The sequence below is a fragment of the Pseudorca crassidens genome, chromosome 4 (genome assembly GCF_039906515.1).
Source record: "Pseudorca crassidens isolate mPseCra1 chromosome 4, mPseCra1.hap1, whole genome shotgun sequence".
Classification (NCBI taxonomy): domain Eukaryota; kingdom Metazoa; phylum Chordata; class Mammalia; order Artiodactyla; family Delphinidae; genus Pseudorca; species Pseudorca crassidens.
In genome coordinates, this window is record NC_090299.1 from 139,036,751 (window position 1) to 139,048,670 (window position 11,920).

The 11,920-nt window shown below is 34.9% G+C and overlaps 1 protein-coding gene across 1 annotated transcript in view; it reads left to right on the forward strand.

Annotated features, from left to right (window-relative positions):
* The window catches only part of STPG2 (sperm tail PG-rich repeat containing 2), a 479,723-nt gene extending 468,726 nt beyond the window's left edge, over window positions 1–10,997 (forward strand). Inside the window, exon 11 of the mRNA XM_067736917.1 lies at window positions 7,195–10,997. Within this exon, the coding sequence (XP_067593018.1) occupies window positions 7,195–7,299 (105 nt within the window). The 3' untranslated portion in view covers window positions 7,300–10,997. The remainder of the gene's footprint in view (window positions 1–7,194) is intronic.
* The last annotated feature ends 923 nt before the right edge of the window (window positions 10,998–11,920 follow it).

An 11,920-nucleotide genomic window follows, 5' to 3' on the forward strand; every position in this document is an offset into this window, starting at 1 on the left:
TGTTTAAAGTAACTCATTTTTTACTCTTAACATTTTTACTATGTTGTTCATATACTTTTTGGATGATTTTGTTAAACTCTAGGAGGGTGTTAATAATGTAACCATAAAATGGAAGAACCCCACAAAAGACAAATATGATAGACTTATCCATCAAAAAGTAAAAACTTTTGTATGAAAAATAAACACATTTAAAATCTTCAGAAAGAAATAAAAAATATTATTATTATCAAATACTACAGATAGCTAACAGATGTGGATCATTTACTATGTGCCCACTTCTCTTCTAAGAACGACTCATTCCTCATTGGAAAATGAAACCAATCACCTATTCCCACTCACAAAACTAAGAGGCAGTGGTTGGTTCTAAATCTAGAAAAGTATAGCTTGAGAGAACATGCCCTTAACCTCTCCACTAAGAGTTACAAAAAATATAAAATTATTTCCATTATGAGTGAAGGAATTCAGAACATGCCACCCTAAAATAAGCCACTCCAGGGGCTTCCCTGGTGGCGCAGTGGTTGAGAGTCCACCTGCCGATGCAGGGGATGCGGGTTCATGCCCCGGTCCAGGAGGATACCACATGCCGCGGAGCGGCTAGGCCCGTGAGCCATGGCCACTGAGCCTGCGCGTCCAGAGCCTGTGCTCCGCAACGGGAGAGGCCACAGCAGTAAGAGGCCCACGTACCGCAAAAAAAAGAAAAAAAAAGCCACTCTGGTGTAGTGACTATTCTGAGTTAAAGGCACTTGAAAAATGGCAATTACAAAATAAATAAATAAATAACACTCCAACTTTCCAAGCAGGAGGTGAAATTTCCATGTGAAAGATGTCCTCCCTATATCAGAAGAAAAGTAACGTTCTTATCATTAACGATGAGAAGCTGGGACTAAGAGAATTCTGTACAAGTAGACCTTGTTAAAATAATTCTTATCTCCCCCTTTAGCCTCTCCACATAGGTTAGTTACTTTTCCACAATTGCCTCTCTTTTTTCAACCTAATGTAAAAGCCTGTAGATTTTGCCATTTTCTTTCTTCACTCCTTATGAAGGCTCCCGTGTCATGTAAAACTTGTATTAAATAAATTTGTATGATTCTTTCCTGTTGATCTGTCTTAAGCCCACTTAATTCTAAGGCCCAGTTTAAAAGAACTCTAGTTCTTAAAGGTAAAGGTAGAATTTAGACTCCCCTGTACTAGTAACCAAAGAAAAATGATTAAAAGAACAAGATGACATTACATATCAATCAAGTTATCAAAAACTTTTTCTTCAAAAAAGATACACAATGACAATAACAATCTGATGAAAAAGACGACAGTATGAATCAGGCCTCTTAAAAAATTCAAAATATGACTTCCTCTGGCTAAGTAATTCTATGTCTAATCATTTATCTTAAAAGTGAAAAACTGAGAACAGTACAAATTATATATATTAAGTAAGTGTAGAAGTAAAATAGGACATAACAACACAGTGGCATATTATGCAGCCCTAAAATATGTTTTCGAAAAGTTTGAAGAGCCTAGGGGAAATCCTGATATTGTATAAATAGTGTAACCACTGCTACTTAACACAAAAACAAGCAAGTAGCAAGGGGAAACAGTAATGAATCCCATAAAGGAATACGTAGAACAATGATTAGGAAACATCTAGATATTTTAAAACTAACCTGATGTAGAAGATGAATCCCAACTTCTGTCAATTACGTTTCAGAATGGTTGTATAAACTCCTGAAAGTTTACAGGCTCTCCGACCTTGGTGCTGGATGTTGGGTGTGGCTGGGTATTGAGTAGGAGAAATCTAAGCCATAGGCCTCCCATTAATCATAGGTGTGGGTCTACTTTTTATTACCTTTTGGTATGATAATAAATAGATATAAAGAATTATTTTAAAACTCCAGCATCTTGTAAAAGCAAATATGACACTTCTTTGTAGGATTATTTTCAGTACTGAACAGATTTTTCTTTCCTAACTCCTAAAAATGAGCTAACAATGAAACATTACAAACCACTATCAGGAAGAATAAGCACATGTAAATAAAAGAATTAGCACACTCAAAAACAATATATAATAAAACAATGTGATGAGACTTTAAAAATACATATGATGAGACTATAAAATACATATGATTAAACAAAAGATTTAATAGAAACCAGAATGAAAAATCTGGGAAACAGAAACACAAAGATTTTAAAGATTTCTAAAATACTCATAGACTTCTGATTTCAGCTCTAACATATGTAGAGTATGGAAATCATCACTCTTGTCTTCACAACAAGAAAAAGCTGGAAAAAGTGAAAATCAATGACTTTTCTTAGACCCGTCTGAAAACTGAAGTTGCTGGGACAACTACTGCTCTGAGATCGGAAGAGACAGGCACATCCTGAGAGATAGAGACAGATCTACTGATCTGGAGCAGAAGCTGCTTGAGCCATAAACTGGTAGGGATACACAAGAAAAATTCGACAAACTGCTAGAGGCTGAGTGTGGACCAGTCTAAAAATGAGAAAATCATGGGGGCTGCAAGCTTAAGGGGGTCCCCTATCCAATTACTTCACCACTAGGTTCTTCTGGTGAGGACTAGAAAGGTCCCCTTATAAACCCAGCAAGGAGCATAACCACTGTGAAACAAGCCCAGAGCCTTCTCCAAAATAAAAGGTCTACTCTCCAGGGGGAAGGATTTTTCCTGATGTAATTCTGAAAGTTTATACCAGCTGAAGAAAACGGAGGCACAGAAAAAATAGGTGACTTCTTTTTTTAAAGAGTGCATATTTTAAGAGGGCTATAATTATTGGAGTGGACATAAATGTGACCTTTTTGGCCACTGATATATGCCTACATGATAATGCATTTACATTCCTTGCAAATATTCTGTGAAATAATTCAGTTCACCCACTATTTATCATTACTATTATATAGTGACACATACCAGGCACAGTGACAGGGCAAATAAGCATATAAAAAATATGCTCAACATTATTTATCATTAGGAAACGCAAGCTAAAAGAGCCATAAGATCCTACCACAAACCTATTAAAATGCTAAAATCCAAACAACGGACAATACAAATTGCTGGTGAGGATGTTTAACTATAGGGACAGGAACAAAATTCATTCTTGGTGGGAATGCAAAATAGTACTGCTACTTTGGAAGATACTTTGACAGTTCCTTACAAAGCTATACAGTCTTACCATATGAAACAGCAGTCATGTTTCTAGGTGTTTACCCAACTGATTTGAAACTAATGCCACACAAAAACCTGGACATAAATGTTTATAGAAGCTTTATACATAATTCCAAAGACTAAGAGAAACCAAGATGTCGTTCAATAGGTGAATGGAAAAACAAACTGTGATACATCTATACAGTGAAATAAAATTTAGTGAAAAAAGGAATGAGCTATGAAGTCACACAAAGACATGACTACTAAAACTGGAAGTACAGATACTTTATGACCCAACAGTTACTCTTTTAGGTATGTAACCAACAGAAGTGTGTACATATGTGCACCAAAAGACATGCATAATGATGGATAGCAGCACTATTTATAGTAGCCAAAATCTGGAAACAATCTATAAATGGTCTTTTGAAGTAGAATGGATTAAATACATTGTTTATATAATAGAATGCAAAAGAATGGAGAATGTTATACACAACTACTTGAATCCATACCACAAGCATATTGTCGAATGAATGAAGCCAGATACAAAAGTAGATTCCCTGTGTGATTCCATTTATGTAAAATTCGAATTCAGGCAAAACTGATCTAATAATGTTCTTAGAAGTCAGGATACTTGTGACTTTTGCAGGCTCTGAAGTGGATCTGGGGAGTTGTGACTGCCTGGGGGCACATAGGAACCTTCTGGAGGACTGGTAATATTTTATTTCTTGACCTGAGTCTTTTTACACAACATGTTCACTTTTTGAAGATTCATTATATTTATTTCTACATTTTTCTCTATGTATGTTATGCTTTAGTAAACACTTACTTAAATAAATACATGGAGAATGTTTAAGAAGATTAAACAATGTCTAATAGCAGTTCCAGAAAGAGGAAATAAAGGAAATGGAGAAGAGATACACACATACTCTTAGTTGAGAATTTTCCAGAAATGAATGAAGACCTAAAGTCCTCAGAATTTTAAAACAAACAAACACACATAAAACCTCTCAGGTCTCTGTTAACAGAACAAAAGACAAAAACTAATTCTAGTAAGCTAGATAAGAAATAAAGCACGATGCAAAATAAAATCTATAATATGTAACTTAGTAGTAAGTAGAAAACATAAAGCAGAGAAAGAGTCTATGAAATATTGGGTTTGGGAAGCAATGTGGAAATCCTAAGTGGAGCTTCTAGGGAGAGCCTTACTGAATGTAGAGAGATATAAAGTACACAAATATAGGCAGGTGGGTAGATGTGGTTGTGGGGGTTGATAGAAGAGGGTGAAGTAAGATATCCTTCTACAAATACTGTAGTTAATTCTCTGTAGTGAAATCATAATTCAGTTACCTATTACCTGATTGTGAGGGATATTCCAAAGTGTTATCTAATGACCCTGTGGAATGATTTTATATGTCAATCGTTAACCTACTGTATCATTTGCATCTCCCTCTCCCTCTCTGTGCCACTTCTACCCCATACACTTAGTAAATGAAGCATAATGTTGCTTTCAGTATCATTCTCTAACTACCTGAAAGAGGAAAAGGTCAAAGGATCATACTATTTAAGAAGAATGACAGAAAGACAATAGGAAAAACACACTTCTCTTCAGTACTTGTAAGGGTGTTGGATGGTGTTCATGCAAATAGACTTGATGATTAGGAGGACCCAACCAGCTCAATAATACAGATTTTACAAATTTCTAGCAGAAAACTCTGAGACTGTCTAACATCAAAACTGATATTGTTTAAAAGAGGCATCCTCTGAACTGCATGGTATGAGACTGAGTAGCAGGCAGAGGATTTCTGATTCCAGGGAAAGAGGAATTGGAACCAGAATATTAGCTAAAGAGCAATTGAATAGTTGAAGTCCTGAAGACAGCATGTTTTGAGTTTAAATTTTGTTTCAACATTTATTTTGAAAAATTCAAACTTCAATACACCAGTTGTTAGCATTTTGTATCATTTGCACTTGCTCTGATCTGTCTTTTTATCTTTCCGTCTGTCTCTCTTACACACTCTCACACATGTATACACATATATTTCACTTTATTATTATTACTGTGAAACTATATATTGTATAACCATTTGAATATACCAAATATCACAGTCTTTCACCTTTAAATAGTTCAGCCTGTGTCTTCTGACAATGAAGATGTTCTCTTACATGACAACAGAACGATGATGAAATTCTGGAAATTTTACATTGTTACAGTCCTTATTCTAATTTTTCTAATTGACCTAACAATATTCTATATATCCAGGATCACCTAATGCCTTTAATCATCATGCTCCTTTACTTTCTTTTAATCTATAACTGTTCCTTAGTCTTTCTTATCTTTCAGGACATTGACCTTTTTGATGCTGTTTAGTAAAATTAGTTTCAATATTTGTTTATTGTCTCTTCTAAATGCATACTTCTAATCAGTAGTACAAAAGTTATCAGGTAATTGTCCTTTCATCCTTCTCTGATAGGGAACAATGTAATGCTTTTTTTTTTTTTAATATCCCACAGTGACATGAAAAGACATTCATCATGCCAGGAAAAATATAATCGTTGTTATCCTACCAAACAAAAATACCCTAATGATTCATTGTGACTAAAATATCTTAGGCAATGTGCTTTATTTCACATAACAAATAGATACCATATCATTTATAATTTCAGTGAAAACTATAAACATGGCAAATTAGAATATAGTCATTTTAGCTTTTATTTCATTATGAGTTTGAGAAAGAAAACATATAGCTTTGAATATTGTATTGATTTTACTTCAATTGTAATTCAAATTTCAAAGCACTTATCATAATTTCAATGGAATGGCATACATAAATTGTTCTTTAGTTCAGATTAATCTTAAATCAGTTTTGCAAACCATAGAGCACAGAATATAAAAAGTCTAAATGGACATTAGGCAACTCTTTGCTGCAGACAGATAGTTTCAGATATTTTTGTATTCCGAAAGCTACAATCTGAACATGGTTTCAATGAAGATCAAATATACTTAAAAGCCATCTCATATTCATTCTAACTCCAGGTGGAAAATGCTTGGAATACAAAATAAATGTTTTTATCTCCATATAGCAAGGATAGCAGTCTTTTTACTTTTCCTATGCTTGAAGAAAAAGCAAATTGTTAAGTAGATGATGTTTTTGCATAGTTAAAAACTCATAATTATGTGCTATCATACATATAACTTCATTTTTTTGCCTAACAGTATAATAAGTGTTAAAGTTTAGTTCTTTGGATATTGTCACCTCTCATCATGTAATTTAGTCTTTTCCAAACCTAAGCTGTCTCTTCATATACTTGTTTATTGTTGTTCTGCAATTTATTTGCAGTATTAATGACTTTCAACCCTTTATTTTATGTTGCATGTCATCCTCAGCTTCTAAGTTTGTATTTTCAATGATAATAAATAGATGTATTCTTGAACAATTTACTATGTCTTATTTAACTTATATTAAAGAATAAGATATGAAATTACATTAAAAATAGTCCAAGAGGATGAATTAATGTTGTCTGGCAAGTAAGAGGTTAGGATGAAAAAATGTAGGACATGGTAACATTTGAGTTTGATAAAAGTTGTTTCCACACAAAAATGTGTCAATAGCAAACCAGTACATTTCTATTTTAATCATTATGGCTATTTAAATCATTTAATTTATAACAGGGCATGCTCACTTTGGCAGCACATATACTAAAATTTATAACAGGGCAAGTTTTTTCTCCTTAGTATTCTTTATAAAAAATTACCAATCTATTCTTTCTTGTCTATTCTTTCAGATGAATGTCAGAATTACTCCACGTTTTTAACAGACTATTTTTAGGGCAGTTTTATGTTCATGGTAAAATTGAGTGACAAATACAGAAAGTTCCCATATACTCCTTTCCCCACCCAGCCTCCCTCACTATCAACATCCCACACCACAATGGTACATTTATTACAACTGGTGAAACAACAGCAACACATCATTGTCACTTGAAATCCATGGTTTACATTAGTGTTCATTCTTGGTGTTATACATTCTGTTTGTTTGGGCAGATGTGTAATAACATGTATCCAGAGGGGAATGATCAAGATAGTGGAGTAGCAGGATGCAGCGCTCACCTCCTCCCACAAATACATCAAAAATATATCTATACCTAAAAATATATCTGTGGAACAGTTCTCACGGAATACCTACTGAACACTGGAAGAAGACCTTGGACTTCTGAAAGGGCAAGAAGAATCCCCACGTAAATGGGTAGGATAAAAGAAAAATTAAAAGAGAGAGAGAATCAGGATGGGACCTATGCCCCTTCAAGGAAAATGTGAAAGAGGAGAGGAGCTTTGTGCCCTGCGGAGCCCCGCAACCAGCAGAGAGATCAGCTAGGATGGAGGGGGAGCTTCGAAGCCGCAGAGGGTAGTGTGGCAGCCAGTTTGCAGAATGGAGAGAGACATGCACAGACAATCCCTGCCACCATCCTGCATTCCCCAGACTGAGACACATGTCCACTGGTACAGGCAGGGGCTGGATGCTAAAGCTCAGGCTTCGGAGATCAGGCCCAGGGAAAGGTCTGGGGTTGGCTACGCAGAGACAGTTTGAAAGGGCTGGAGTGTGTTGCAGGTGCAACCAAGGGTATATGTGGAGGGAGCCTGGGACTGCCATAGATGTGGGCACCAGCCGCTGCATCTGCACACCCCCTATTTAGAGGATAACAGCCAGCACATGCTGAGGAAAGAGGCAGCATGCATCCATACTAAAAACAACTCTTACACCAAAAATGTTAAACCCACACAAGCTATACAGGGACACTCTCACATAAAAATAGCCCTCCCAGACCACAATAGATAATTGTTTCTCTTAAACTCACAGAGTAAGAGAAATATAAGTAAAATGAAGAAGCAGAGGAAACACTCCTAGTTAAAAGACCAAGAGAATTCCCCTGACAGAAGAATGAAACAGACCTCTTCAGTCTAACAGATATTAAGTTCAAAAAGGAGAAAATGAAAATACTGAAAGAATTAAGAAAGGCTATCAACAGAAATGCATATTTCTGTAAGAAGGAACTAGAAACTATAAGGAGGAGCCAAGAAAAATTAGAAAATTCATTTGCTGAGATGAAAGCTGAGCTAAAGGCAATGAATAGCAGAATGAATAATGCAGAATGAACAAGTGACTTGGAAGATAGAATAATGGAAATCACCCAATTAGAAGAGCAGACAGAAAGCCCCATTTTAAAAAAAAAGCACTATAAGAGGCCTATGGGATAACACAAAGCATGCCAATCTATGCATAACAGGGGTTCCAGAAGGAGAATAAAGAGAAAAGAAGATCAAAAATGTATTTGAAGAAATTATGGATAAAAACTCCCCAAGCCTAAAGAAGGAAACAGATGTCCAGGTACAGGAAGCACAGAGGGTTCCAAACAAAATGAACCCAAATACCTACATCAAGACATATCATAATTAAAATGGAAAATGTTAAAGATAAAGAGAGGATCTTAAAGGCAGCAAGAGAAAAACAAAGAGTTAATTACAATGGAACCCCCCTAAGACTATCAGCTGATTTCTCTAAAGAAATGCTGAAGACCAGAAGGGAGTGACAAAATATATTCAAAATCATGAAAGAGAAAAATCTGTAACCTAGAATACTCTACCCAGCAAAATTATCATTTAGAATAGGAAAGAGAAAGAATTTCTCAGACAAACAAAAACTAAAAGAATACAGCAATACTAAACCTATCCTAAAACATTGAAAGGTCTTCTCTAAATAGGAAAGAAGTGAGAATCTTATAGGAAAGAGAAAATCACAATTGGAAAGTAAATCACTTAAATAAACCGGTATACAGATTAAATATTTTTTAATTAAAAAAATTTTGTGAAAGTGATGATAACCAGAATGAAGAGCAAAAGGATAACCATGAAGATGTAAAAAAGGACATCAAAATCATAAAACGTAGGGGTAGGAGAGTAAGAAAATGAGAAGATTCTTTTTTTTAGAATGTGTGTGAGCCTATATGACTATCAGTCTAAAGCAAGTAGATATAGGAGGGGGTTACATACTTGAAAAACAGAGTAACCACAAGTGAAAAACATACAATAGATTCACAGAAACCAAAAAGAGAACACAAGCATAAAATAAAAAATCATCAAACCACAAAAAGAAAAACAAAGGTACAAAGAAGAAACAAAGAAGCAATTACAAAACAAGGTTTAAAATGGCAATAAATACTTACCTATCAATAATTACATTAAATATCAATGGACTAAATGCTCCAATCAAAAGATATAGAGTGGCAAGTTGGGTAAAAACAAAGCAAGAGCCTACAGTATGCTGCCTTTAAGAGACCACTTATGGCAAAGGACACACATAGATAGAAAGTAAGGGGATGGAAAAAGATATTTCATGCAAATGGAAATGACAAGAAAGAGGGGGGTTGCAGTACTCATACTGGACAAAATCAACTTTAAAACAAAGTCCATAAAGAAAGATAAAGAAGGACACAATATAATGATAAAACTATCAATACAAGAAGAGGATATTACTCTCATCAACATACATGCACCTAATATAGGAGCACCCAAATACATTTAAAGGGCTTCCCTGGTGGCGCAGTGGTTGAGAATCTGCCTGCTAATGCAGGGGACACGAGTTCGAGCCCTGGTCTGGGAAGATCCCACATGCCACGGAGCGGCTGGGCCCGTGAGCCACAACTACTGAGCCTGTGTGTCTGGAGCCTGTGCTCCGCAACAAGAGAGGCCGCGATAGTGAGAGGCCCACGCACCGCGATGAAGAGTGGCCCCCCGCTTGCCACAACTAGAGAAAGCCCTCGCACAGAAATGAAGACCCAACACAGCCAAAAATAAATAAATAAATAAATAAATAAATAAATAAATAAATAATTAAAAAATACTAACAAACATAAAGGGAGAAATTGACAGGAATACAGTAATAGTAGGAGACTTTAACACCCCACTCACATCAATGGACAGATCTTCTAGATAGAAAATCAGTAAGGAAACAGACATCCCAAATAATACAATAGAACAGTTAGACTTAATATTTTCAGGACATTACATCCCAAAAAACTGAATACACATTCTTTTCAAGTGCACATGGAACATTCTCTAGGACTGACCATACACTAGGGCACAAAACAAGCCTCAACAAATTTATGAGTATAGAAATTATTTCAAGCATCTTTTCTGACCACAGTGACATGAAACTAGAAATTGACACAGAAAAAGAAATGAAAAAAATGATTACATGGAGACTAAACAACATGCTACTAAAAAACCAATGGGTCAATGATGAAATCCAAGAAGAAATTTTAAAATGCCTTGAGACAAATGACAACGAAAACACAACCATGCAAAATCTATGAGTTATATATAGCAAAAAGTAGTTCTTAGAGGGAAGTTCATGGCAATACAGGCCTTCCTCAGAAAAAACCAAGAAAAGTCTCAAATAAACAACCTAACCTACAACCTAAAAGGATTAGAAAAAGAAGAACAAACTAAATCAGCAGAAGGAAATAATAAAGATCAGAGAGGAAACAAATAAAATAGGGATTTAAAAAGCAATAGAAAAAATTAATAAAACCAAGAGCTGGTTTTTTGAAAGGGTAAGCAAAACTGACAAGCCTCTGGCCAGGCTCACTGAGAAGAAAAGAGAGAGAACTCAAGTAAAATAAGAAAGGAAAAAGGAGAAATAATAACCAATAATGCAGAAATACAAAAAAAAAAAGAATATTATGAACAATTTTATGCCAACAAATTCAACAATCTAGAAGAAATGGACAAGTTTCTAGAAATATACAGCCCACCAAAACTGAATCAAGAAGAAATAGATAATTTGAAAAGGCCAATCACTAGAAGTGAAATAGAATCTGTTTTATATACATATATATATATATATATATATATATATATATATATATATATATATATATATATATATATATATAAAGAAAAAACACAAAAACCTCCCTAAAACCCTACAAACAAAAGTCTAGGACCAGAGGGCTTCACAGGTGAATTCTACTAAACAGAAGAACTCATACTGATCCTTCTCAAACTCTTCCAAAATACTGAAGAGGAGGGAACACTCACAAAGACATTGTTTGATACCAAAACCAGACAAAAATACAACGAAAAAGAAAATTACAGGCTAATATCTTTAATGGTTATAGATGCAAAAATTCTCAGTAAAATATTAGTAAACTGAATCCAACAGCACATAAAAAAGGTCAAACACCACAACCAAGTTGAATTCATCCACAATTCACAAGGATGGTTCAACATACATAAATCAATGTGGTACAACACATCAACAAAAAAAAGGCGAAAAACCACATGACCATCTCAATAGATGCAGAGGAAGTATATGACAAATTTCAACATTCATTCATGATAAAAGAAATCTTAACAAAGTGGGTATAGAACATATCTCAACATAATAAAGGCTATTTATGACAAACCCACAGCCTATATAATAATGGTGAAAAGCTGAAAGCCTTCCCACTAAAATATGGAACAAGATAAGGATGCCCATTCTCACCACTTCAATTCAATGTAGTATTGGAAGTCCTAGCCACAGCAAGAAAAAGAAATAAAAGTTATCCAGTTTGGAAGGGGAGAGGTAAAATTGTCATTATATGCAGATTACATGATACTATATTTAGAAAACCCTCCAAAAGTCTCCACATAAAAACTGCTAGGACTGATAACTGAATTCAGCAGGATAGTAGGATACAAGATTAACATACAGAAATTGGTTGTATTT